At 67.3% G+C, this 23948-nt stretch overlaps 7 protein-coding genes across 7 annotated transcripts; 3 read left to right on the forward strand and 4 right to left on the reverse strand.

Moving 5' to 3' along the window:
* Positions 1 to 148: 148 nt before the first annotated feature.
* Positions 149 to 4155, forward strand: FA09DRAFT_310627 (OPT-domain-containing protein). The gene is made up of 4 exons (XM_025740638.1): positions 149 to 561; positions 648 to 1723; positions 1777 to 3762; positions 3820 to 4155. The coding sequence occupies exons 1-4, from the start codon at positions 285 to 287 to the stop codon at positions 3982 to 3984; spliced, it is 3504 nt and encodes a 1167-aa protein (XP_025596699.1). The 5' UTR covers positions 149 to 284; the 3' UTR covers positions 3985 to 4155.
* Positions 4085 to 5623, reverse strand: FA09DRAFT_331308 (hypothetical protein). The gene is made up of 3 exons (XM_025742968.1): positions 4974 to 5623; positions 4515 to 4908; positions 4085 to 4454 (listed from the first exon to the last, which is right to left on the reverse strand). The coding sequence occupies exons 1-3, from the start codon at positions 5334 to 5336 to the stop codon at positions 4201 to 4203; spliced, it is 1011 nt and encodes a 336-aa protein (XP_025596700.1). The 5' UTR covers positions 5337 to 5623; the 3' UTR covers positions 4085 to 4200.
* On the reverse strand, positions 5582 to 6631 carry FA09DRAFT_331310 (hypothetical protein). The gene is made up of 2 exons (XM_025742969.1): positions 6365 to 6631; positions 5582 to 6305 (listed from the first exon to the last, which is right to left on the reverse strand). The coding sequence occupies exons 1-2, from the start codon at positions 6618 to 6620 to the stop codon at positions 5725 to 5727; spliced, it is 837 nt and encodes a 278-aa protein (XP_025596701.1). The 5' UTR covers positions 6621 to 6631; the 3' UTR covers positions 5582 to 5724.
* Positions 6632 to 6870: 239 nt separating this feature from the next.
* Positions 6871 to 9978, reverse strand: FA09DRAFT_340219 (hypothetical protein; the record flags this gene model as incomplete). The annotated part of the gene is made up of 2 exons (XM_025744300.1): positions 6871 to 8096; positions 8148 to 9978. The coding sequence occupies 2 exons, from the start codon at positions 9976 to 9978 to the stop codon at positions 6871 to 6873; spliced, it is 3057 nt and encodes a 1018-aa protein (XP_025596702.1).
* A 743-nt stretch (positions 9979 to 10721) lies between these two features.
* On the forward strand, positions 10722 to 18851 carry FA09DRAFT_331311 (hypothetical protein). Its single transcript, XM_025742970.1, has 10 exons — positions 10722 to 13694; positions 13747 to 13940; positions 14000 to 14439; positions 14497 to 14614; positions 14665 to 15487; positions 15542 to 15820; positions 15870 to 16315; positions 16371 to 16989; positions 17050 to 17306; positions 17357 to 18851. Exons 1-10 carry the CDS (start codon positions 10936 to 10938, stop codon positions 18757 to 18759), a joined length of 7338 nt encoding a protein of 2445 aa, XP_025596703.1. The 5' UTR covers positions 10722 to 10935; the 3' UTR covers positions 18760 to 18851.
* Positions 18852 to 19042: 191 nt separating this feature from the next.
* On the reverse strand, positions 19043 to 21718 carry FA09DRAFT_310632 (glycoside hydrolase). Its single transcript, XM_025740639.1, has 3 exons — positions 20880 to 21718; positions 20685 to 20826; positions 19043 to 20632 (listed from the first exon to the last, which is right to left on the reverse strand). Exons 1-3 carry the CDS (start codon positions 21275 to 21277, stop codon positions 19076 to 19078), a joined length of 2097 nt encoding a protein of 698 aa, XP_025596704.1. The 5' UTR covers positions 21278 to 21718; the 3' UTR covers positions 19043 to 19075.
* A 951-nt stretch (positions 21719 to 22669) lies between these two features.
* On the forward strand, positions 22670 to 23904 carry FA09DRAFT_310635 (FAD-dependent thiol oxidase). Its single transcript, XM_025740640.1, has 2 exons — positions 22670 to 22954; positions 23099 to 23904. Exons 1-2 carry the CDS (start codon positions 22691 to 22693, stop codon positions 23879 to 23881), a joined length of 1047 nt encoding a protein of 348 aa, XP_025596705.1. The 5' UTR covers positions 22670 to 22690; the 3' UTR covers positions 23882 to 23904.
* The last annotated feature ends 44 nt before the right edge of the window (positions 23905 to 23948 follow it).

Genomic DNA, 23948 nt, shown 5'->3' on the forward strand with positions numbered 1-23948 from the left:
GCCTGCCGTGCGCTGCTCCGCTCTCGACGCGTGCCTGTTGTGCTTCGGGTGGCCTGACGCCGAGGCGGCACGGCAGCAGCGACAGCAGCAGGCGAGGCAGGCACGCCGAGGCGCCGCTTCTCCCTGCAGCAGCAACTCCTCTCTCTCTCTCCATCCCTCGCCCTCGCCTCTCCTTCCATCCATCCGTCTCCATCTCGCACTCCGGACCATCCATCACACACACACGCGTCACCGTCACCTCCACCACTCTGAATCTCCTTCTCTGAGCGCCACCTGCGCGCGCCATGTCCCAGCCGCCGGGCTCCGCCGACGGCTCGCGGCCCACGACGCGCTCCGGGCGCGGCGGCGCCCGTCTGCGCACCGGCACCTCGTCCGGCCGGCCCACCACGGGCCGCCCGCTCACCTCCGGCGGCGCCCGCCCGACGACGCGCGGCACCGGCGCGGCCGACCTGCAGCAGCAGCACCAGCAGCACGGGCACGAGCAGCAGGAGTATCTCGACGAGTGGGACGAGGAGGACTATGAGAGCGAGGATGACGGCGATGTGTTTGCATTCGTGCCACGTGAGTCGCATGAGCGAGGGCGAGGCTGATTGGCTGCTGCTGCATGCCTCAGGAGCACCCTCTCATTCGCTGACACTGCACGGCAGCGGACCTCGGCGAGCCGGCAACCTTGACCTCGAGCGGCACAGACGTGTACGGCCAGCCGCAGGCGCCGCAGGCCAGCGGCGCGGCCGACATGTCCGTCGCATCCGACATGGGCGGCAGCGCTGCCGGCATGCTCTCGTTGCCGGGCGCCGTCGCCGAGGAGGAAGAGGAGACGTTCTACTTTGACGAGGCGACGGGCGCCGTGTACGATGCACAGGGCCGCCTCGTCGAGATGCCGGCCGGCTTCGACGCCTCGCAGATTGCGGGCACGAGCGCGTCGCACCACCGCGAGGAGGTCGGCGATGAGTCCGTGGCCGTCGGCATGGTCGAGCCGGCGTCGCCACAGCTGTCGGGCTCTACGGCACTCGATGCGTCGCAGCAGGGCCCGTACGAGAGCATGCGCGGCGCCGGCGGTAGTGCGGCACGGCTGGACGAGATGCACTCCAGCATCGCCATGCCCTCAGCTGGAACGGGCGCGTCGCCGCTGCTGCCGTCCGAGGGCATGCGGCGCACCGCGTACATGCAGGAGCCGCGCATGTCGATGGACCGCAAGAGCTCCAACGCGTCGAGCCTGCGTGGCGAGGTGCCGCTGAACCATGCGCGCTCGACGCATGCGCTGCCCGCCATGGGCGTGCTCGACGAGGTCGACTACCTGCCGACGAGCCGCGACGGTCTCTCGTCGCGGCACGGCGCACGGTCAATAGGCACGACGGCCAAGGGCGCCAGCATGGTCGACAACAACATCCCCGTCTCGTCGCCGCGGCGCGCCTCGCAGCCGTCGCAGGACGGCGCGCGCGGCAACACGGCCAACTCGCTGCGGCAGCGCGGCAACCGCATGTCCATCGGCGCCGACTTTGGGCGCTCGCCCGACTCGGAGCGCAAGTTCAACCTCGTCGACGAGTACGGCTTCCCGTACGACGACGACCCGGACAAGCTGGCGTACGGCCGGCCCAGCTCGCAGCTCGGCCGCGGCGAGGGCCTCGCGCACCCCGTCATGGACGGCGTCGAGGTTGGCGCGATGGGCATGCGCATGGTTGAGCTCGAGATGGAGATGGAGGAGGACTCGCCGTACCCCGAGGTGCGTCTGCCGCGCAAGCATGCGTGCTGCCTGTGCTCACCCTTGCTGCTCAGGTCCGCGCGTCCGTGTCAAATATCGACGACCCGGACATGCCTGCCTTCACGCTCCGCATGTTCGTCCTCGCCATTCTGCTCAACACGTGCGCCGCGACGGCGAACATCCTCTTCAACCTGCGCATCCCGTCGCCGCAGGTGTCGCCGATTATCGTCCAGCTGGTCGCGTATCCGCTCGGCAAGCTGCTGGCGCGCATCCTGCCGATCCGCGTCTTCCACCTGCCGCGCTTCCTCGGCGGCGGCGCGTGGAGCATGAACCCGGGCAGCTTCAACATCAAGGAGCACGCGCTCATCACGCTCACCGCCAACGTCGCCATCGGGCAGGCGTACGCGTTCAGCTCGCTCATCTCGCTCGACTCGGCCGTGTTCTACAACGCGCCGAAGCCGCAGTCGTTCCAGGTGCTGTACATGCTCAGCAGCCAGCTCATCGGCTTTGGCTTCTCGGGCTTCTGCGTGCCCTTCCTCGTGACGCCGGCGAGCATGATCTGGCCGCAGAACCTGGTCACCGCCACGGTGCTCAACACGCTGCACGCTGAGGAGGACGGCCTGGACGGCACGATGACGCGCTTCCGCTACTTCAACATCCTCGCCGGCGCCGCGTTCCTGTGGTTCTTCTTCCCGAACTTCATCTTCAGCGCGCTCAGCTACTTCAACTGGGTCTGCTGGATCTGGCCGAACAGCCACGTCGTCAACACCGTGTTCGGCACGACGTCCGGCCTCGGCATGTCGATCCTCACGTTCGACTGGTCGCAGATCGCCTACATCGGCTCGCCGCTCGTGGCGCCGTGGTGGGCCGAGTGCAACGTGTTCGCCGGCTTCGTCTTCTTCTACTGGATCGCCGCGCCGATCCTGTACTACAAGAACGTGTTCAACTTTGCGCGCCTGCCGTTCAACAGCTCGAGCACATGGGACCGCTTCGGCGAGCGCTACGACGTGCTGCGCGTGCTGGGCTCGCGCTCGGACCTCAACGTCGCCGAGTACGAGGCCTACTCGCCGCTCTACCTCTCCGTGTCGCTGTACTTTGCCTACTGGACCGGCTTCGCGGCCGCCACGTCGGTGCTCGTGCACACGGTGCTCTACCACGGCAAGACGCTGTGGAAGGGCATCCGCCGCATCCGCACCGAGGAGGACGACATCCACGCCAAGTTCATGCGCCGCTATCCGACCGTGCCCGACTGGTGGTACGCGCTGGTGCTGCTCATCACGTTTGCCATCTCCGTCGTCGTCGTCGAGGTGTGGGACACGGACCTGCCCGTGTGGGCGCTGCTCATCGCCATCCTCGTCGCCGCCGTGTACGCGCTGCCCGCTGGCTTCATCTACGCCATGACGGGCTCGCTGCCGGCGACGAACATCATCGGCGAGCTCGTCGCCGGCTACATGATGCCGCGGCGCGCCGTGCCGAACATGGTGTTCAAGGTGTACTGCGTGCAGGCGCTGTCGAGCGGCCTCAACTTCGTGCAGGACCTCAAGGTGGGCCACTACATGAAGGTCAACCCGCGCGCCACATTCGCGATGCAGCTCATCGCCACGGGCTGGACCGCCGTCGTGCAGTGGGCGGTGAAGCAGTTCATCTTCGGGCACGTCGAGCGCGTGTGCGACCCGGCGCAGCCGCAGCGCTTCACCTGTCCGCACGCCAACGTCTTCTTCACGAGCAGCATCATCTGGGGCGCCGTGGGGCCCGACCTGCTCTTCGGCCGCGACAGCATCTACCACCCCATCTACCTCGGCCTGCTCGTCGGCGCCGTGCTGCCCATTCCCATCTGGCTGCTGGCGCGCCGCTTCCCGCGCACGCCCATCAAGTTCATCAGCACGCCCATCTTCTTCAACGGCCTCTCCTTCATCCCGCCGGCGAGCGGTCTCAACTACGCGTCGTGGTTCCTCACGGGCTTCATCTTCCAGTACCTCATCCGCCGCCGCAACTTCCGCTGGTGGTCCAAGTACAACTTCGTCACGAGTGCCGCGCTCGACCTGGGCACGGTCGCTTCGGTGCGTGTGCCGTGTGCTGTTTATGTGCTGCAGCTGCTGACTCTCTCATCCCCACAGTTCATCTTCATGTTCCTCACCCTCGCGCTGCCGCGCAACGGCGAGCTGTACGTCAACTGGTGGGGCAACAACGTCGTGGGCAACAACATCGACTCGCAGCGCACGCCGTATCTGCCGACGGGCCCCGACGGCTTCGCTCCGCCGCCGCCGCCCGTGCACCGGTAGCCGAGCCCGGCCTCTTTGCTTCCATCTTGCTCTGCTCGCCTTGCGAGCGTGCAGCACGTCTCTGCCGCGCTACCCCATACACACACTCTCTCTCGCACTGGCTCCGACTTGCTTTATTTGTACCATTGACAGCTCACTCATTCATCCTCATGTGACTTTGCGAGTGCTGATATTAGGTGTGCAGTCCAGATGCGAGCAATGGCGGGCAAGCGATCCTCAGGCGTCCGCTTCTGCCGCCTGCGCCGCCGGCACGAGCGCCCAGATCGCAGCGACGGCGCACTGCACGGTTGCCAGGGCGCAGAGCACGAGTGGCAGGGCATACGTGGCCGCTCGCGAGTCCTTCAGCAGCTCGAGCACGCACTGCGCGGAGCCCGAGCCAAGCAGCAGCGCCAGGATCGTGACGACACGCCGGCGGCCCGGTGCGCCGAGGTACGGGAAGAGCGGGTCGGCAAAGACCTGCGTGAGCGTCGCTGTTTACACGAGAGATGGTCAGCCGCCCGCGCAGACCCAGCACCTCGGATATGACTCACCAGTGAAGACGACCGTCGTCGCGTACGGCGCGTTGCCGCTGCGCTGGCCCACGACGGCCTGGGCACCCATCGTGCACGCCAGCGCGCCAATGAGGTACGGCGCCACGTCGCTCTGCAAGTCGTAGCCGCGTGACATGATGCCTGCCACGGCGAGCACGATGAGTGCGCCGACGAGGTGCGTGCCCGCCAGACGTGCCCGCTGTGCGGCGCCGAAGCGCAGCACGGCCTGCTGCGAGAGAAAGGCACCCAGCGCGAAGCCCACCACCGAGCCGGCAGAGAGGATGACGCGCGAGGAGTGCATGCTGCTCTCCTCGGACGACGCCGAGGTGGACGGGCGCACCCGCAGGAACAGCAGCGCCACGCTCGAGATCATCAGCTGCGTCAAGTTGCCCGTCTGCGCAGCGGCGTCAGCGCGACGCACGAGACACGCAGCCAGAGGCGGCCGGGCGAGCCACTCACCATGAAGGCGATCCACGTCTTCACTGGCGCATAAACGGCCGCATCACCAAAGCCAGCGATGAAGCACTGCGTCGTGAGGGCGAGGCGTGCGGCGGGCGAGTCGACGGCGACCTCCTGCCGCAGCGCGCTCTTCCACGACGGCCGGCGCGAGAGGAGCGGCGTGGACTCGGACATGGCGCGGCACGGCGGTGGACGAGTGGCAGAAGAAGGAAGAATGGGGGGAGCGGAAAGGGAAGAGCGAAGCCTGGAAGCACCTGACGGAAGAGAGCGAGACGAGACGTGGTGGTGGTGAAGGAGGGTGCGGGGCAGACGCCGCCGCGGCTGCTCCACATCCGCCGCGCCGGCCGCTGGAAGTGCCGGCATGCCGGCACATGCGCCGTGCTCTCTCCTCCATGCCACGACCAAGCCGTACAGCGCGGAGACACATCTCTGACAGAGAGCGCAAGCTGCCACACGGCTGATCCTGCCCTTCTTAACAGGCAGTTTCGCTGTCGCAAGCGGAGGAGGCGGACGAGCGAGCGGCTCGGTGTCCTGGCTGACGCGCCGCTGCGCCACGCCGCTGCAAGCCGCTCGCAAGCCACACGTCCTCGCCGACGTCGACGCGCTCGCCGGGTAAACTTCATCGCTCTGCTCAAGGGTATGCCATGATGAGGAGGAAGCGCGGCGCGGCCTGGACTTCAGGCTGAGCAGAGGATGAGCGTTGCAGTCGGCACCTCGCTCCGACGGCGCATCTCCGCGCCGACGCACCGGCTCAGCTTGCGGCCGACAGCGACGCCGGCTTGACGTCCACGGCGTCGTCCACGGCCTCGGGCGTTGCTTCGCGCGCCGCTTGCTCTTTACGCTTCACATGCTTGCTGTCGGAGGACGCGGTCTCTGCGACGGCGCTGCTTGCTGCGGTGCTCGAGGCGGCTGTCGGTTCCGGCTCGATGTAGTAGCGCCCATGCTTGACGCGGGCAAAGTGGTCATGGTAGAGGCGCCACCACGGCCGGATCGTGGTCACGTCGTCAAGCAGACGGCGTCGTGACGCTGTTGGCCAGTCGTCCACCGGCTTCTCCAGCAGACGCCGGGCAAAGTGCTTCTCAGCACTCTTATAGAAGGACCGGCTGATGCGCTGCAGCTTGGCTGCCAGCCATCTGGTGCCGGCTTGCTGGGAGCGAGCACCATATGGGTGCCGCGCTGCATCAAGCTGCTCTGCCAGCACCTCGAGGCGGTGATGCGGCACCGCAATGGGAGCGCCGCCCGCGGCCATGTACTGACCCAGCCAGCGCACAATCTCCCTGTCGTCTTTAGCGTTCAGCAGCAGCTCAGCGTCTTGATCAGCCTTGGGAGCCTCTGCACATGATCATGTCAGCACACTGCTGTCTTCTCCCGTGTACAGCGCTGCGACGCACCTTCTGACTGCTCCTCATCAGAGGCAGGTGCACCTTCCTCTCCTCCTCCTGCGCCGCCTTGCTCCTCCTCCTCTTCCTTGAGCTCATCCACTTCCTCCGACGCAGCTTCTGCCGCGTCCGGCCCGCCGCTCCTTGGCCGCTTCACCGGAGCAGCGTGAGAGCTGGCTGCGCTGCCGTGGCGCTTGCGCTGCAGAGAAGAGACCGCTCTGCGCTTTGTGTCCTCGAGAGGCGCAGCACTGCCGGCGCGGTCTGACATGTTGTGAGACGGTGGTGGTGAGGAGTGAGGCATGAACTCGCGCTGCGGCCGCGCTGCTTGCGCGCCTAGCGGCGCCGGCGCCAGCGCCAGCGTCAGGGGTTCAGCCGGCACCGTATGCTCTCGAACGGCGAGGGCAGCCGAGGCCCGCTCCATCTTCGAGTTCCCACGTCGCAGAAGCAGGGTCTCTTGACACAGCATGAAGCGCATGGAAATGGGTGACACTAAGTTAGAACATGAAGCTCGTGAGCCCTCAAGACTGCTCCACGACGAGCGACGGAGCGGCGCGCGAGGGTGCGCTCGAACTGCCGAAGCCCTCCACGTCTCGCTGCTCGTCGACAGCAGACGTCTCCTTGTCGTCCGCCTCGGGCGCTGTCTCTACCGCGAGCGTCGGCGACGACTGCGCAGTCATGCTCGCGTGCCGGACGGACGGGATGAGGTGCTCCGCCTCGGCGTCAGGAGCCGTCAGGGAGGACTCGCTTGCGGCATGAGCAGCGGCCTCGCGACGCTCGTGACGATGATACGGACGCAGCACAGGGTTGGCGTCGCGACTCGCTCGGCGTTGGACGAGGGTCGAGGCAGCTGGCGTGGTGCCGCTTGCCACACGCTGCTCAGGACTTGATCCTGGCGCGAACGCACCCTCCTCGGTCGAGCCGTGTTGGAGTGCCTGCTGCGAGGCGACGGCTGGAGACTCGACGACGCGACCGATGCGTCCTTGCCTGAAGCGCAGCTGGTCCAGCTCTTGACGTCGCTGAGCGACTGCGATCCGCAGACGTGTCTCTGCTTCGCGCAGTTCCTCGCGCCTTTCCGCCATCTCGCGATTGAAGCGCGAGCTGAGATCGCGCAGCTGCTGCATGTCGCGATCTTCGTCACTCGCCGATGAGACGGCTTGCGAAGCGCGCTCGATACGCAGCGAAGAAGGCGTGGCTGCACCAGCTGCGGCGGGCTGTCTGACGTCCGAGCCGTCCAGGCGGCTCTGAAAGTCGCGCTCCGCCTCACTGTTTGCCCAGGCATCAGCGGCGTTGAGGCGCAGAAAAGCGTCGGCCGATGGCGGAGGAGAGCTCACAGCTTGTCGAGGAGTGCCCGCGCCGTGGTACTCGGCACGTCGCAGGGCTGGGAAGACGCCCGGGCCCGCGCGGTCCAGTCCGAAGGGAGAGCCTGCAGTCGGACTGGCTGTGATCGGCGACGATGCGCTCGAGCGCGCCGCTGCAGTGACGTCCTCCGTCGTGAGGCTGGCGAGGCGTCTCGGCCGGCGCAGAGCGCGCGGGTCGTCCAACGAGGCCGTGCGCGCGCCGTTGTGCTCAGCCGCCCACTGAGCAGCTGAGATGATGGGAGGCGGCGAGAGAGTTGGCTCGAGCGCCATCGGGCTGGCGCTGAAGCGGCGTGACGGCTGCGCAGGCCCGTCGAAGAGCCAGCGGCCGTCGTCTCGCGAGCTGGCGGCTTCGTCGGCGGCGGAGGGAACTGTGTTTGCCGCGGGATCTGAGGGAACGTCAGTGCCTGCGCAGCCGTGCGCGATACAGCCAGACTCACCGATGAGCGTCCAGCCCTCAGCCGCCAGACGCATCGAAGGCACCTCGCTGTCCCGCTCGGCGACCACGGTCGCGATGCGGTTGCGCTGGCGCTGCGCGTGGTTCGACTGCGACTCTTCTGTCCGCAGTCGCGGGAACGGTGCCGGCTCGTCGACGTCGTCGGGAGGCATGAAGCCGTAGCGCTGGCGAGCAGCTTCGCGTGCCTCAGCGGCGCGGCGCTCCTCGCCGGCCTGAGCATCTTGGCGCTCGCGTGCGGCCTCGAACCAGCTCGAGGAAGAGGCGACTGGCGGCTCCTCGTGCGCAGACCCCGAGTACCATGGGAACACAGGCCGCGCATTGGCATACACGGCAGACTGCGCTCGGTCCTCGGCGGGTGCTGACGCCGACGACGACGAGCCGTCGAGCTCGCGCAGACGCGCGAGGAAGTCGAGACCGCCGCGCACAGCTCGGCTGCGCGCCGGTGCTTCCGAGCGCGCGCTTGCGACGCCGGCACGAGCCTCAGACAGCGCCTGGCCTCTGCGCACGCGCTGCTGCTGCACCAGATCTGCTACACGGGCAGCGGCCGCAGCGGAGCGCTCCAACCTCGCGATCTCCTCCGTCCGGTCGGACGTCGGCGGCGACGAAGTGACCTGGTCCGCACCGCGACGTTGCTCGAACCGGTCCAGGCCCAGCGAGGCGGTCATGCTCTCGATGCTGCGACGAGCAGGTCGAGATGAAGAGGTGTAGTTGGGTCCGCGCGTCACGCGCGTGGCTGGTGCCGATGCTTGAGCTCGCGCTCGCAAGACGTTGCCGACTGTCGTGGTGCGAATGGTGACTGCACCACGCTCATCGAGCGGCAGCGTCGTCTCCTGCAAGAACTCCACAGCTGAGCGCACCTCGTTGTCGGGCGCCCGGTGCGCGCGGCTCTCGCTGTGCTGATTCACGCGGCGCGGGCCAGTCTGCGTGCGCTCGCGGTGGCCTGCGGCCCGGCGTGAGAGCTCTGCGCGGAGCCAGTCGCCGGCAGCTCCAGGGTATCGGCGAGCCCACACGGGGTGCGGCAGTTGGCGCGGGATTGTAAGCTCTCGAGCTCGAGCACTGGCCATGCGGGCGAGCGGCGCGGGCGGGTACGACGAGGGCAGCGCCAGGTCGCGGATCATGCGCTGCCACACGTCGTGCTCGCTCTCGCCAGTCGAGAGGCCGCTGAGTGCGCGGAACGCTGCATCGACGACGTCGTGCCGTGTGCTAGAGCCGCGGGTGGTGTTGCGCTCTCGCGTGCTCTCTGAAGCTCCGCCCATCGCAGCGCGCACCACGCTCTCGTCTGCATCGTCGCCTTCGTCGCTCTCGTCGTCGTCGGCCTCGGCGATCAGGTGGCTCAGCCAGTCCGACGCCAGGCCAGGCGGCAGCTGGAAGGTGCTGCGCGTCTCGGCATCGTCATCAGAAAGGTGGATGATGCCCACGCCGGTCGAGCGGCTCGTGGCAGCGTCACGGAGTGGCATCGCCGTGGCGAGGTCGTGCTGCAGAGCAGCAGAGATGGCGCGGCGGCGCACGGCAGCAGCATCGAGTGCCTGTGCTGCCTGCAGCGAGGAGACGGCGGTGCGCGAGGCAGCGTCGGGCTCGGGCTGCGCTGACGGCGCGGGCGGCGGCGCCACGCCGCCGTCGGGCTGCTGTGCGCGCCAGGTGAAGAAGGCGACCTCGGCGGCGCGGTGCAGGCTGGCGATGAGCAGCGCCGCCTCGGCCGTCCACGACGGAGCGCCGACGGCGCGCGAGGCCTGCGAGAGCGGCGGCAGGCGCAGGTCGCAGTGCGGGCGAGCCGGGTCGGCGCCGGGCCGAGCGGGCGTAATGTCGAGCGACATGCTGTGCGAGAGCAGGTCGGGCGGCGGAGCGTGGAGCCGAGCGGTGCCGAGCAGGGCTGAGCAGTACCTCCAGGGTAGCTCTCACTGTGGTGGTCTCTCTCAGAGAGGTGAGCGAGGAAGCAGGAGCCAGTCGTCAGGGGTGCAACGCCGGTGCGGGTGGTGGTGAGGTGCGAAGCTGGGCCACGCTAGCGCGCGAGCCGCTGTTCGGTGGCGCGGCGGCTACACCGCCCGTGAGCGCCTTCTCGCGGTGGTGCGCCTGCCAAATTTAGCGCCGCCGCGCGACAGCATCGCCGATTTCGCAAGGCCGCACATCTCGCTCGAGCCACGAACGAGCCACATGGGCTGGCTGAGGTGCTGCGCGACGAGTGACCCTGATCTGCAGAACGCAAAAAGCTAACCCTCTGCCCTCAGGGCGGAGGATCGAAAGGTGGATGAAAGAGTCGACAGAAGGCGTAGAGCGGGGCGCGAAAAGTGGCACGTCTAGGAAAAGGCGAGATGTGCGTAACGGTAGACGCGCCCCAGCCTCCGACAGGGTGCGGCAGCGAGGCGGAGTGACGACCATCTCGTGGGATTGCCAGCCTGCGCCGCGCAAGAAGGCGCGCGACAATACAACAATGGGCCGGCCGCGCAATAGCCTGGCGCCGGCTCGTTGTAGTCATGCACCGCCTCGCCACATTGCAGATTAGTGCCTCGCGCATCCAGGGATGCGGCTGTTCCTTGGCGCTGCTGCTGCACATCCGCCTCCTCCACCATCCACAACCTACCCTCTCAGCATCACCGGCAGTGGCCACGACACGCCCTCACCACGCACGCACGACCTCACGATCACTCCGCCGCAGGAGCACGCGCTGCTTCCGCTCCTCGCCGCATCGCCTCGCTGCTCATACCCTCTAGCCTGCTGGGCCGAGCCGCGATCCGCTTCGCTGCACGGGCGGTGCTGGCGCAGGGGGTTCCGTCATGTCGCAGCCTACCTCGCGCCCGCACACGCCGCCGCCGCTTGGCGCTGGTGCCGTCAGCGCGTCAACGTCGGGCTCGCTGCGGCCGCCCGACGACGGCAGCGGCGCGAGTGCGTCGAGCGGCAGCGCGGCGAGCAGAGCAGCTCACATCTCGACGGGCGGCTTCACCATCGCATCGTACTACCAGGGCCGCTATGAGGACGAGAGCGAGTCGTATGGCGCGAGTACCTCGACCAGTCCGCGCTCCACCGGCGCCTGGGACGGCCGAGGGCGCACGCCGCCTGGCTCGCCTGGGCGCAGCACCGACGGAGCGCCCGGGCTGGTGCGCCGTCTCAGCCGCGGGTCAGCGTCTGAGGAGCATGCGCAGCGGCATAGAGCAGCGCTGCGAGATGGGCAGATGGCTGGTAGCAGCGGCTCGCTGGGCCATTCGCGGTCAGGCGACACGTCGCTCGGCAGCGCAGACGGCTCGCTGTACAACCCGCTGGACTTCTCCTTTGAGGACTCACCGGTCGCCGCGATGCAGCTCAACCCATCGCTGCGCGTGGTGGGGCAAGAGGCAGGCCACAGAAGAGACGAGAGCCACGGCTCCAGCTGGTCGGGCGACATGGGGCGCTATCGGCGGCATCAGCTGCACAGCGCCGACGAGGCGTACGCGAGCACGCCCACGCTGCCGACGATCGCGGGCTCGTACGTCGATTACGGCGCGCCTCGTGCGGGGCCCGGCGGCTCCGTCCTTGACACGCCCATCGACTTTGGGCACGATGCCGAGCCATCGAGTCGCCTCAGCAGCGAAGGCGCGATTCTGACGTCGAACCAGGCGTACGCGGGCTGGAACCGCTACGGCGAGCGAGACTACTCAGACGCAGATCTGCCGCGCGTGGGCTTTGTCGACGACGGCGGCGTGCTGCGGAACGACTCGCCGCTTCAGCTAGAGGACGGCTTCGATCCCGCTGCCCGGCCGACGCAGCGCACAAGCGCAGAGCTCAACGCCATGGCTGGAGGCGATGCAGTCCACGCGGCTCGCACCGGCATGCAGCGCGTCGGCAAGTCGCTGCGCCGCATCAGCCGGCGGGTCGTGAATCTGGGCGACCACGACGCCGAAGGTGCGGGACGAGATGCCCATCTGCGGCTGCCCGACCACGACGAGGACAGCGACGACGAGCCAGACAGCTTCGTGCCGCCGGCCTCTGCGCCGCAGACGACGAACGACGCGCCGCGGACCGAGACGCTTCTCCGCGGGCGCAGTCTCGGGCTCTTTGGGCCGGACAATGGCTTCCGGCTGGCGATGGCCAAGCTGCTCGCGCAGCTGTGGATCGAGCCGCTGATCCTGGTGCTCATCGTGTTCAACGTTGTGCTTCTCGTCCTGCAGTCGGCGCGCAACGTCTTCAAGCACCCACGCTCGCCCGGCTACTTTGACTACTGGGAGGACTACGCGCTGCTGGCCGTGTTCGTCATCTTCACCATCGAGGTGCTCGCCCGCGTCGTCGTGTCCGGCCTGTTCATCAACCCGCCGCCGCTGGTCTACACCAACCCCGCTGCGGGCGTCAGCGGGCGCGTCGACGGATCCGAGGACGTCGCGGCCTCACGCGAGCCCGCCCCCGAAGTGCTCGCGGAACAGCGGCGGCGCATGTCTCGTTCCAACACGCTCGACGCCTTTTCCGAGCTCGGCGGGTCGCTGCGCAACAAGGCGTCGCAGGCGCTGAAGCCGAGCCTCAACGCGAGCGACGCAAAATCGCGCAGTCCCGTGCGAGGCAACGACGCTGCGTTTCGTCACGGCTTCGCACCTGATAAGCCATTGGGCGTCTCGCATCCTGTCGGCGGCTTCAGCGGCCCGACGTGGTCGTCGCGCCAAGACACGCTCAGCTCAGCCGACGCACGCACGCTGCGGCGCCAGGGCACAAACATGCTGCTCGACAGCGACCACGACGCCTCGTTCATGCGCAAGCGTCCGCTGCCGTTCGCGCAGGCCATCCTGGCGCAGCGCTCACAGACGGCGCACTATGCATATCTGCGTCACAGCTGGAACCGCATCGACTTCCTGGCCGTCGTGAGCTTCTGGGCTGCCTTTGTGCTCTGCGTGGCGCGCCAGGAGCAGACGAGCGATCACCACATCTACATCTTCCGCGCGCTCAGCGTGCTCCGCGCGGCCCGCCTGCTGACGATCACGAGCGGCACGACGATCATCCTGGAGAGCCTCAAGAGCGCGGCGCCGCTTCTGGTCAACGTGACGTACTTTACCGCTTTCGCGATGCTGCTCTTCTCCATCATCGGCATCCAGTCGTTCCGCGGCAGCTACCGGCGGCAGTGCGTCTGGCTCGGCGACGCAGTGGCTGGTCCAGCGGCGTCGCCCGGCACCAACTACACCCTAACCCAGATCTGCGGCGGCTACTTCGACCCGTCGCAGGGCCGGCGGCTCGGCTTTACGGACACGGCTGGCAACCTGTTGCGCGGCGAGCCCAAGGGCTACATCTGCCCTGCCGGCCTCGTCTGCGTGCAGGGGGAGAATCCCGAGGGTGGCACGCTGAGCTTCGACAACATCTTCGCGGCGCTGATGCAGGTCGTCGTCGTCATCTCCTCGAACAACTGGTCGCAAACGCTGTACGACATGGTCGATGCCGAGCCTTTCGCCTCGTGCTTGTACTTCATCATCGGCCTCCTCGTGCTCAACTTCTGGATGGCAAATTTGTTCGTCGCCGTCGTGACGAACACGTTCGCCAGCCTCACTGCGTCGACGCGCCATTCGGCCTTTGCCGCGCAGAAGTGAGTCAGTACGCAGCGTTGCGCGGAGACGTTGCTGACACGCTCTCGACAGGATCGAGGCGCCGGCAGAAGCAGTCTCGGAGAAGGAGGAGAGCGCTCGGAAGCGCAACAGGCGTCGCATCGCCAGCGTGTACCGACGCCTGTGGGGATGGACCACGTTCATCTGGCTGCTCGCCATCGTCGCCGACCTCGGTGCGCAGGCACAGCAGGCGTCGTACAGCTCGGCTCAGGACAAGACGAAGCTCGGTGAGCAGCCGCAGGCCCAGCGCATGTCTCTCCGCCTCGCTGACCCGGTGCCTGCGCAGACACGATCGAGCTGGCCTTCACCGTCGCGTTCGACGTCGAGATCATGATGCGCTGGATCGCCTTTGTCCTCGACGGCGACTGGCGCAGCTTCTTTGCCGAGAAGCGCAACCGCGTCGACCTGCTGCTCGCCGTCGTCACGTCCATCATCCAGATCCCAGGCATCAAGGGCACGCGCACGTACGACTGGCTCACGGCGTTCCAGCTCGCGCGCTTCTACCGCGTCATCGCTGCTGTGCCGCGCATGGAGGCGCTGCTGAGCCAGGTGCTCGGCAACCTCGCCGGTCTCTCCAACATGATCCTGTTTCTGCTGCTCAGCGTCGGTCTGGCAGCGCTTGTCGCCGTGCAGCTGCTGCGCGGCGACATTCCGCAGGAGGAGAACGGCGAGCACATCCAGGCCAACTTCAAGCAGGTCTACAACGGCTTCCTCGGCATGTACCAGGTGAGCAGGCTGCGCAAGATACTCCGCTGCGAGGCGCTGACTTTGCGCGTGCGCCAGGTGTTCACATCGGAGAACTGGACCGACGTGCTCTACTCGGCCATCTCGAACGAGGAGCAGTACAAGCAGGCCGTCTTCGCCGGCATCCTGCTCTGCGGCTGGTTCCTCTTCGCCAACTGTGAGTGCGGAGGCCCAGCAGTGCGGCACCTCACTGACGCCCTGCATCAGTCGTCCTGCTGCAGATGTTCATCGCTGCGCTCAACGAGAATCTGCAAGTCGCCGAGGGCCAGAAGCGGCAGCAACAGCTCGAGATCTACTTGCAGCGCATGGAGCCTCCGGCGCCGACGCTCTCGCAGAAGATCCTGCACAAGCTCAGCCCGTACCGCTGGCTGCGCGAGCGCAACGAGAAGCGCGATGCCTTGGCGGCCGGCTCGCAGGGCGGCGCACACCACGTCACGAACGACGAGAAGCGGCGGCGCATGGGTTTGAACCAGGTGGTCAATCCTTCGCGATGGAAGCGCATCCTCGATCGCACAGCACGTCTGCTCCGTCTGGACCGCCCAGATGAGCATGTGCCTCTCGACACGATCCGCGCGCGCCAGTTCCGCAGCTCGATCTCGGGCGAGGCCATGCTGCGCGACCCGTCGCGCGGCATGTCGATGTACGAGCACTCGGGCGAGCCGAACGACGCCGCGCGTCTCTTCGCTCGCGAGCGTCAGCTCACTCGCATGAGGTCGGACCTCGGGCTCTCTGGTGACGAGCCGGCGCAGTCGCAGATCAACGCCGAGCACATTGCGCGCTACCGCAACGACCCACGCATGGCGCAGGCGCATCTCGTCAACTCGCACCCCTCGTACGAGCGGAGCATCTTTCTCTTCAGCAACATGCATCCGTTCCGCCGCTTCTGCCAGAGCTGCGTGCCGTCGAGCCACGGCGAGCGTATCTTCGGCCGGCAGGTCAGCAGGAATCGGCACCGCGTCGTGCAAGTCGTCGTCTTCATGGCCATCGCCGGCTCGATCGCGAGTGCGGCATTCGCCACGCCCACATACCGGTGAGTGCTGCGAAATCAGACGCTGTGCGGCACACAGCTGACAGTCTCCCGCAGGCGCGAATGGTACCGTGTGCACGGCCTTCGACGCGACTCGTGGTTCTCGCTGGTTGAGGCGTCGCTGAGTGCGATCTTCGTCCTCGAGTTCCTGCTCAAGGTGGTGGCCGATGGCCTCGCCTTCACGCCGAACGCCTACCTGCTGTCGCCTTGGAACGCACTCGATCTCTTCGTGCTTGCCTCGCTGATCATCAACACGACTGCCGAGCTCGTGGTCATCGGCGGCGTGAGCCGCTTCACGCGTGCCATCAAGGCGTTCCGCGCGCTTCGCCTGATCAAGTGAGTGTTACGCGGCTGTGCCTGTCGTCAGCAGCTGACGCTGCCCAAGCCTGTCGGCCTTGATGCGCAACACGTTCCACGGCATCGTTGCCGGCAGCGGCCGCTTCCTCGACGCATCGCTGCTCGCGCTGCTGTACATCGTGCCGTACGCCGTCTGGGGCCAGAATCTCTTCGGCGGCCTGCTCTACTCGTGCAACGACGGAGGCGCGGGCATCAGCAGCCGCGTCGACTGCGTCGGCGAGTTCGCGGCTTCCCCGTCGCAGTGGACCTTTCTCGCGCCGCGCGTGTGGCAGAATCCTACCGAAGGCTCGCAGTACTCGTTCGACGACTTCCGCTCGGCCCTGCTCATCCTCTTCGAGATTGTCTCGCTCGAGGGATGGGTCGACGTCATGACGGCGGCAATGGCCATCGTTGGCCGCGACATGCAGGCCTCGCCTGACGCCACGCAGGTCAACGCGCTCTTCTTTGTGATCTACAACCTCATCGGCGCCGTCTGTGGGTTTGCTTGCGGCGCGCAGTGTCAGACTCGATCGCTGACACCGGCCTGCAGTCGTCCTCACGCTCTTCGTCTCCGTCCTGCTCGAGCAGTTCCGCGCCTTCTCGGGCGCCGCGTACCAGACCACCGAGCAGCGGCAGTGGGTCGATCTGCAGCGGCTCATAGGCCGTCAGCGGCCCTCGAAGCGGCCTAAGGTCAAGCCGCGCGACCCGCTGCGCGCCTGGTGCTACGAGCGTGCCACCCGGAAGCACGGCTGGTGGTCGCGCCTCCTGACATTCCTCTACTTTGGCAACATCGTCGTGATGGCCACGCAGCGCTTCCAGGACAGCCCGAGCACCGAGCTGACGCGCAACGTGATCTTCCTGACCTTGGCGTCCTTCTACGCGGCGGACATCATCATCCGCCTTGCCGGCCTCGGCTGGCGCGCGTACAAAGACAACTGGTGGAACCTCTACGACCTCGTCGTTGTCACGGGCACGTTCGCCACGACCATCCCCCTGCTGGCGCCGGACCGCGACTCGGTGGTGAATGTGCAGCTACAGAAGGTCCTGCTCGTCGGGGTCGCATTCAAACTCGTACAGAAGTCGAATGCGCTCAATCAGCTCTTCCGCACGGCCGTCGCCTCGCTGCCGGCCATCGGCTCGACGTTCGCCCTCTGGCTTGTTCTCTTCTGGTGAGTCAAGTCTCAGGACAGAAAGCGAAAGGCACAGCCCATGCTGAAAACCCGGCCTAGTACTTTCGCCATCATGAACGTCGAGATCTTCGGGCTGACGCGCTGGGGCGCCAATGAGACGTACGCCAAGAACTTCAGCACCTTCTTCGGCTCGCTCGTCTTCCTCAGCATGACGAGCACGGGCGAGGGCTGGAACCAGTACATGCACGACTACATGATCGAGCCGCCAAACTGCACGCCGGCGAACAACTATCTCGAGACGGACTGCGGCAGCAAGTCGTGGGCGCTGGGGCTCTTCATCGCCTGGAACGTCATCAGTGAGTCGTGCCTGCGCCTCCTCGCGCACAGCCGCTCACACTTCTGCCAGGCATGTACCTCTTCCTCAACTTGCTCACGGGTCAGGTCGTCGAGAACTTCTCCTACGTCTTCCAGCTCGGCGGCAAGCCGATGCTGTCGCGCGAGCAGCTGCGCTCGTACAAGAAGGTCTGGGCCGAGTTCGACACCTCGCGCAAGGGCTACGTGGCGCGCGACAAGATCGTGCCGCTCCTCAACCGCCTCACTGGCGTCTTCGACGTGCGGGTCTATCCGCCAGAGGGCAGAATCAGCGCACTGCGCGCTGCTTCCAGCCGCGAGGCGCCTCTGCCGAGCCCGTCGACGCCAACGAAGGGCCGCGTGGCAGCCGCCGCATCGGAAGCTCTCACCCGCTTGCGCGGCGGCTCACCCAGTCCGCTGCCGGTCGGCGACGAAAGCAAGACCTCTTTCGCGTGGCCGCCCTCCTCGCAGCGCATGGACCGCCTCGCCGGTCTCGACGTTGGCAAGCTGCGCGCCGCGCTTGGCCGCCTGGACTCGGAGGACATCAAGCGGCGACGGCGCAGATTCGAGCGCATCTACCAGGAGGCCTGCCTCAGAGAGGAGCCTGAGAAGGGCGGCATCGCATTCACCGAGCTGCTCTACATTCTTGCGCACCACAAGCTGATCGACGATGAGGCGGCGCTGGGCCTCGAGGAGCTCATCGAGCGACGCATGCTGCTCGAGCGCATCGAGACAAACATCGAGCTCGAGCGGGTGCGTCTCGCGCTCAGCGGCTTGCACCTGCGCCACCGCCTGCATGCCATGCGTGCGGCTCGCGACGAGGTCGAGTCGCCGCCCATGCGGACGGACGCCTCGCTACCCACCATCAACGTGCAGGACCCAACCGGAGTCTCCGCGCCGCGACAGCGCCCGCCGTTGCGGCTCAACATCGCCGACATCGACAGCGATTATGCACAGCAGCGGCGTGCAGCGCCGTTGCACACGAATACTGGCCCCGGCGAAGGGGCGCTGACGCCAAGTGGCTCTGCTGTGCACCTCTCGCCACACGACTCTCCTCGCGGCAGCTCTGCGCACGACGCCGCCACGCCGGCCATCACCGTCAGCTCCGCCGACCCCTTCATGCGAGACGGCGAGCGCCGCGCCTCGCCGAGCGCCGACAGCTTCCAGCAGACTGCCTGGGCCGACCTGGCCCGGCGCCTCTCGCGCGAGGTGCACGAGCCGTTCTACACGCGCTCGCGCGATGTGTCGCCTGCCCGCTCGTGGGGCCGTGACGGCAACAGCACGTACGGCCGGTCGCGCTCAGCGTCGCCGTCGCCTGCGCCCTCTCCGACGTGGCTCTCGCGCGGCGCCAACATGGAGGCGACGCGCAGTGCTGACCGTGCCGAGGGCACTGCCTTCGACACACACGACCTCTCTCCTGGCGCACCGTCGCCGCGCCATGGACGACATGACCCATGATCTTGACGCTCCCTCTCACTGTACACTATCTCTGCTTCCATCGTCACCTCCCTTGGGACGGCACGTCCTCATAGAATTCACTCAGTCTTGCTCTCATTCTCGGGCTCAGTGTGGCGCGATGCGATCCATTACTCGAATAGAAGGGGGGCTAGCAGTAGGGCTGGGACTAGGTGACAGGAAGGGGCAGGGATGCACAGGAGGAGTGTCGAACGCGCGAGCGGAGAGGGCTTGGTCAGGGGAGCAAGCCAAGAGGAATGAGCTCGACCCTGGTCGTGCACCGCACCCCCACCGCCGCTTGTTCGACGCACCCAGGCGCTTAGGCAGCGCTCTGGATGCTCTTCACGATCGCAGTCTCGGCGGCGAGCAGGCCGGCCTTGAACTGCGAGAGGTAGCCGGCCGAGTCATCGGCGTCGACCTTGCCCGTGGCGAGGCGCGCCTGCCACGAGTCCTGCATGTACTGCTGCGCGAAGCCGAGGCGCGAGAGGCCGCCGTTGGCGGCAAAGTAGCGCGCCGTCTTGAAGCCGTCCGAGTAGCCGGCGCGCGAGGCGAGCGCCGAGCGCGACGTCGCCTGGCGGCGCGAGAGCTGCGCCAGCTCGGACTTGACGATGGCGGCGGCACGGGCGGCCAGCGAGCCGGAGCGGCTCTTGACGACCATGCCCACGCGCGCGCCCTCCTTGGTGGCCGATTCGACATTGACGGTGGACGTCTCCGGCGCCGCAGTCGAGACGACCTTGCCGATGCGCGGCAGCTCGGTGGACGTGGCGACGTCGTCGTCGTCAGAGCCCGACTCGTCGATGCTCAGCACGCCCGACTTGCTGTCGTCGTCGGAGTTGACGAGCGCCTTGAGGTTCAGCGACGCGGCCGACGGCAGCGGGATGGCGGCGATGGTGGCGAGGAGCGTGGTGACCTTCTTCTTGGCCGCAGCGTCAGTGCCGCTGGCGGCCTTGAGCAGCGCCGAGGTGATCGTCTGCAGGCCCCACGAGTCGTACGTGCTGGGCAGGTACTGCTTGGCCGCCTGCTGGAAGCACCAGCCGCCGTTGTTGCTGCAGCCCTCGAGCTTCCACGACCAGAACGTCCAGCCGGCGGTGGCCGTCGAGTAGACGTCGGCCTGGGCCTGGCAGAAGCGCTTCTGGTCGCCGTCGCGGTCCGTGCTCTTGCTGAGCGAGTTGGGGTTCAGCGCGCACGACCACTCGCCGATGATGAGGTTGCGGCGTGCGATCTTGGACTGGGCGTTCATGTTGGCGTTGATGGCGCCGCTGATCGCCTTGGTGTGGCCCTTGGCGGAGAGCGACGTGTCGGCGGGCGTGTAGACGTAGTAGGCGTGGTGGTCCTGCACGATGAAGTCCTGGCGCTTGGCGACGAAGGCCGCGCCCTTGTTCAGGTTGAAGGCGTCGTGGAAGTACAGCGGCACCGTTGCGGCGGCGGCCGAGGCCTTGCGCATGGCGTTCATCGTCTTGGTGTACCACGGCCACAGGCTCGTGCGGTCCTGCGGCTCGTTGAGCAGCTGGATGCCGACGACGTTGGTCACGTCCGAGATCTCTGCCGCCAGCCAGACGAGCAGGTCCGTCGTGAGGCCCATGTTGTAGTCGTTGTAGAACTCAATGTTGCCGTCGGAGAGGCCCGAGTGCAGCTGTCCGTTCTGCGAGCCGTAGGCGCCGTGCAGGTCGACGATGACGCCGATGTCGTACTTGGCCGCCCAGTTGATCGAGCGGGCGATGTAGCGCCACGTGTTCTCGTACACGGGCGCGTACGCCGCAAACGGCGAGTTGCGCGTAAACCATGGGCCGACGGAGAAGTAGCCGATGGGCAGGCGCACGGTGTTGATGCCCTGCGCGGCCATGCGCTTGAAGTCATCCTCCGTGATCCACGTGTCCTGAGGGCCGGTGTGAGTGGAGTCGCAGGGGCGGCACGCGCGAGGCACTCACCCAGTGCTTCTCCATGTACGCCTTGGCGCTCTGCACGCCCGCGGCGCTCTGGCCGAAGCCGTCGAGCACGTCGTACTCGGCCTGGCGGTTGCCCGTGGCGCACGAGAAGAAGTTGGACTGCATCCAGCCCTCGAGCATGAACCTGCGGCGAAGGGGTCAGTCTGCAGCACGGCGCTGCGAATGCTTCGAACTCACCAGGCGCCGAGGTTCACGCCCTGCTGCTGGCGGTAGCGCATCACGTTGGCCTTGACGGGGTCAAAGGCCGGGAAGACGGGGTCGGGCAGCGCCGATGCGCCGCCGTTGGGCGTGTAGGGCTGCTGCACGGGGCAGTTGCCCGGGCCGATCTTCTGCGTGCTGGCAAGCACGCGCTCGCCCGTCTTGGGCACGTAGAGCACCGAGGGGATGCCCCAGTCGGCCACGTCCGAGTGGTTGTTGGCCGCACCGGGCGCCTGCACCTGGAACGAGTGCGCGCCGCCGGCGCTGATGGCGCTCGACACGCTCGGCAGCTGCGGGATGGGCTTGTAGTTGGCGACGACGAGCGAGAGCGACGAGGCGAGCGACGTAAAGTCGAGGTCGCGCGGAACGAAGCGCATGCTGGGCGCGTGGAGGAGACGAAGAGAAGGTGGATAAGAGAGTGTGTGGATCGACCGGCCGGCGGTGAGTAAGGATAGGGCAAAAGAAGGACGCGAGAGACGACGGCTTCCGTCAAGGAAGGAGCGAGCTCAAGGGTGGCACCGGGCCGAGGGAAGGAGAAACGGGAACGGGAGAAGGGCGGAGCGGGCCGGCAGTGACGCAGACGGGCTAGGGATGATGGTGGTGGGAGGCAGGGAGCGATGCGCCAGCGAAGGCGACGGTTAAAGCGTGAGCGAGCGGGCATCTCAGCGGGCAGGTGCCGCACCGCGCCTAGCGCCGCAGCGCCAGCGGCGAACCTGCATCGGACGCCAGGCGAGGACGCCGCATGGCCTGCTCGATGAGGCCAGGGCGTGTGCTGTGCTGCCGGGATGCGCTCAGAGGAGCGCCGGGTGCGGCGGTGGACGGCGGCGCAGTTGCGGCGCGGCGCCAACATCCACGCGCGCCGCAGAGAGCAACACACCAACACACCGCACACGCGTCATGCGCCGCCGCCGCACCGCTCGCCGCACCGCCCAGCCTGCGCCCAGGCGTGCGGCGACTCGCCGCTCCTCTCCTCTACTGCTGAGCGAAGCACCTCATCACAGCCCAGAGACGCTGCTGGAACGCCGCGCTGCGTCTGGCCAGCACGCGGTGCCGGAGGAACAGCGCGCATGCTTGAGCTGCACGCGCAGCTCCGCGCCGACGCAGCACGCCGGCTGGCCTCTTGGCATCGCCGCCTCCGACGCCGGCGCAGCGCCGCCTCCGCAGCGTCTGTGCCTTCTTACGGCCCGGCGATGACCTTCCGCTCATCCAGGCCAGGCACCGCGCAACGCGTGGCCCCAACCATTGCCTCGTCCAGGCCAAGCCCCTCCCAAGCCCGCCGCGTGCATGGGCGCAGCGCGCTGCTTGTGGCACGAGACGCCGCCAAGAGCCTCGGGCCGCACCGCACGCTGCGTGATATCGTGCACAAGCGAAGGAGTGCCGATGCAGGCCACATGACCGTCGAGTAAGGCGCCGGTGCCGCCAAGGCGACATCTCGGGTGCGCGAGGGCCTCCGATGCTGCTCTCGTCTTCAGACACCCAGACGGCAGACTCCCTCTCGCCGCCGCGCTGCTTCCGCCGGACCCACGTCTTGATGGCAGCTTGCAGGCTTGCGATGGAGGCAGAGCTTCGTGGCGTCTGAGCCTGCACAGCACCTTGCGCTGCACCCGGCCAAGCATCAGTCGAGGACGAGGCGATGTACCCCATGGGATGGGAGCAGCCCTCGTTGAGCCGCGGCTCTGTCGTCTGCTCCCACGATCGATGGCACGTGACGCGCAGCGCTCGCCTCCACTAAGTCCGGGCTGCGCACCTGCCGCCTCTTTCAGGTTTCTCTCTCGCCATCACCCAGCACAATGCCGACCTTCTCCTCCCGGCCCATCCGGCCACGCGGCCGCGGCGGCCTCGCAGGCACCGTGCAGGGCCTGCTGCGGCGCCGGCCGTTCCTCGTCTTCGGCCTGCCCTTCCTGCTCACCATCGCCGGCGGCTCGTACGGCCTCTCGTACCTGACGCAGACCAAGTTCGACTACAACGCCACGAAGGTGCGCAGCATGGACAAGGCCGAGGAACTCGGCATGCGCAAGGACAGGCGCAGGATTGACATTCGCGAGGAGTACTTTGTGAGTGGCGGACGTGGCGCAGCAGAGGTGGCGGAGCAGAAGTGGCGAAGCAGCTTGCAGTGTCGGCGCAGCAGAGAAGCTGCAGGGCACAGGAGGGAGCACACGGCCCAGCACTCCACACTGGTCTCACACATGTCTACACAGCGTCTCGAGTCGGCACAGGACGGGCAGATCGAAGACTGGGAGCCGAAGCGCATCGAGCGGCCAGCAGGCACGCCCGAGTGGGGCGTGGCACCCGAGAGCTCGCGTCGCGGCGTCCTGCACGCCGACGAGCGGCCTGCGGACACGCCGGACCCGTTCGCTGGGCAGACGGCCAAGACAGCGCGTAGTGGAAGCTCGACGAAAAAGCCGGGTGTGGTGCTGGGCCCAGACGGCAAGCCATGCCGCGCCTGCAACTCGAAGCTGGCCTTTGCGCAGGCCATGAAAGGCACAGGCGCGACCGCAAAAGCGCCGGCATCTTCGCCGTCGGCAGGACCCTCAGCCGGTGGCGCAGCTGCTGCCGGTGCCGCCGCCGCTATGGCGATGGCTGAGGCTGCAGATGAGTGCCCGCCTGACGGCGAGGCGCTCGGCCGCGGCACCTGGGCTTTCCTGCACAGCGCCGCCGCCTACTATCCCGCCACGCCGTCGCCGATCCAGCGCGAGAGCATGCTGGCGCTGCTGCGCGCCCTGCCGCACGTCTACCCCTGCGCTCCGTGCGCCGAGAGTCTGGGCGAGGAGCTGGAGCGGGAAGCACGTGCGGGCCGCTCTCACGAGGGCGGGCCCGCGCTGGCCGATGCCGTGCACGATGGGCCCAGCCTGCGCCGCTGGCTGTGCGGCGTGCACAACGAGGTCAACGAGCGGCTTGGCAAGAAGAAGGTGCCGTGCACCGAGGAGGTGCTGCAGGCGCGATGGCGCGATGGGCCGCCAGACGGACGCTGCGACGCATAGCAATGGAACGAACCGTCTCACTCAGTGCTCTCGTGTGTGACAGTTGCATTAGTGGTGGCCTGAGCCG

Source organism: Tilletiopsis washingtonensis (assembly GCF_003144115.1).
Source record: "Tilletiopsis washingtonensis strain MCA 4186 unplaced genomic scaffold FA09scaffold_17, whole genome shotgun sequence".
Lineage (NCBI taxonomy): Eukaryota > Fungi > Basidiomycota > Exobasidiomycetes > Entylomatales > Tilletiopsis > Tilletiopsis washingtonensis.

Coding starts and splice junctions, on each gene's coding strand:
- FA09DRAFT_310627 (XM_025740638.1), top strand. CDS start 285: ATGTCCCAGCCGCCGGGCTCCGCCGACGGCTCGCGGCCCACGACGCGC. Junction 1,724..1,776: donor AGGACTCGCCGTACCCCGAG/GTGCGTCTGCCG, acceptor CTTGCTGCTCAG/GTCCGCGCGTCCGTGTCAAA. Junction 3,763..3,819: donor ACCTGGGCACGGTCGCTTCG/GTGCGTGTGCCG, acceptor TCATCCCCACAG/TTCATCTTCATGTTCCTCAC.
- FA09DRAFT_331308 (XM_025742968.1), bottom strand. CDS start 5,336: ATGCCGGCACTTCCAGCGGCCGGCGCGGCGGATGTGGAGCAGCCGCGG. Junction 4,909..4,973: donor AGACGTGGATCGCCTTCATG/GTGAGTGGCTCG, acceptor GCCGCTGCGCAG/ACGGGCAACTTGACGCAGCT. Junction 4,455..4,514: donor GACGACGGTCGTCTTCACTG/GTGAGTCATATC, acceptor TCGTGTAAACAG/CGACGCTCACGCAGGTCTTT.
- FA09DRAFT_331310 (XM_025742969.1), bottom strand. CDS start 6,620: ATGTCAGACCGCGCCGGCAGTGCTGCGCCTCTCGAGGACACAAAGCGC. Junction 6,306..6,364: donor TGATGAGGAGCAGTCAGAAG/GTGCGTCGCAGC, acceptor GATCATGTGCAG/AGGCTCCCAAGGCTGATCAA.
- FA09DRAFT_331311 (XM_025742970.1), top strand. CDS start 10,936: ATGTCGCAGCCTACCTCGCGCCCGCACACGCCGCCGCCGCTTGGCGCT. Junction 13,695..13,746: donor TCGGCCTTTGCCGCGCAGAA/GTGAGTCAGTAC, acceptor CGCTCTCGACAG/GATCGAGGCGCCGGCAGAAG. Junction 15,488..15,541: donor TTCGCCACGCCCACATACCG/GTGAGTGCTGCG, acceptor AGTCTCCCGCAG/GCGCGAATGGTACCGTGTGC.
- FA09DRAFT_310632 (XM_025740639.1), bottom strand. CDS start 21,277: ATGCGCTTCGTTCCGCGCGACCTCGACTTTACGTCGCTCGCCTCGTCG. Junction 20,827..20,879: donor GGCGTGAACCTCGGCGCCTG/GTGAGTTCGAAG, acceptor CCTTCGCCGCAG/GTTCATGCTCGAGGGCTGGA. Junction 20,633..20,684: donor CGTACATGGAGAAGCACTGG/GTGAGTGCCTCG, acceptor ACCGGCCCTCAG/GACACGTGGATCACGGAGGA.
- FA09DRAFT_310635 (XM_025740640.1), top strand. CDS start 22,691: ATGCCGACCTTCTCCTCCCGGCCCATCCGGCCACGCGGCCGCGGCGGC. Junction 22,955..23,098: donor ACATTCGCGAGGAGTACTTT/GTGAGTGGCGGA, acceptor ATGTCTACACAG/CGTCTCGAGTCGGCACAGGA.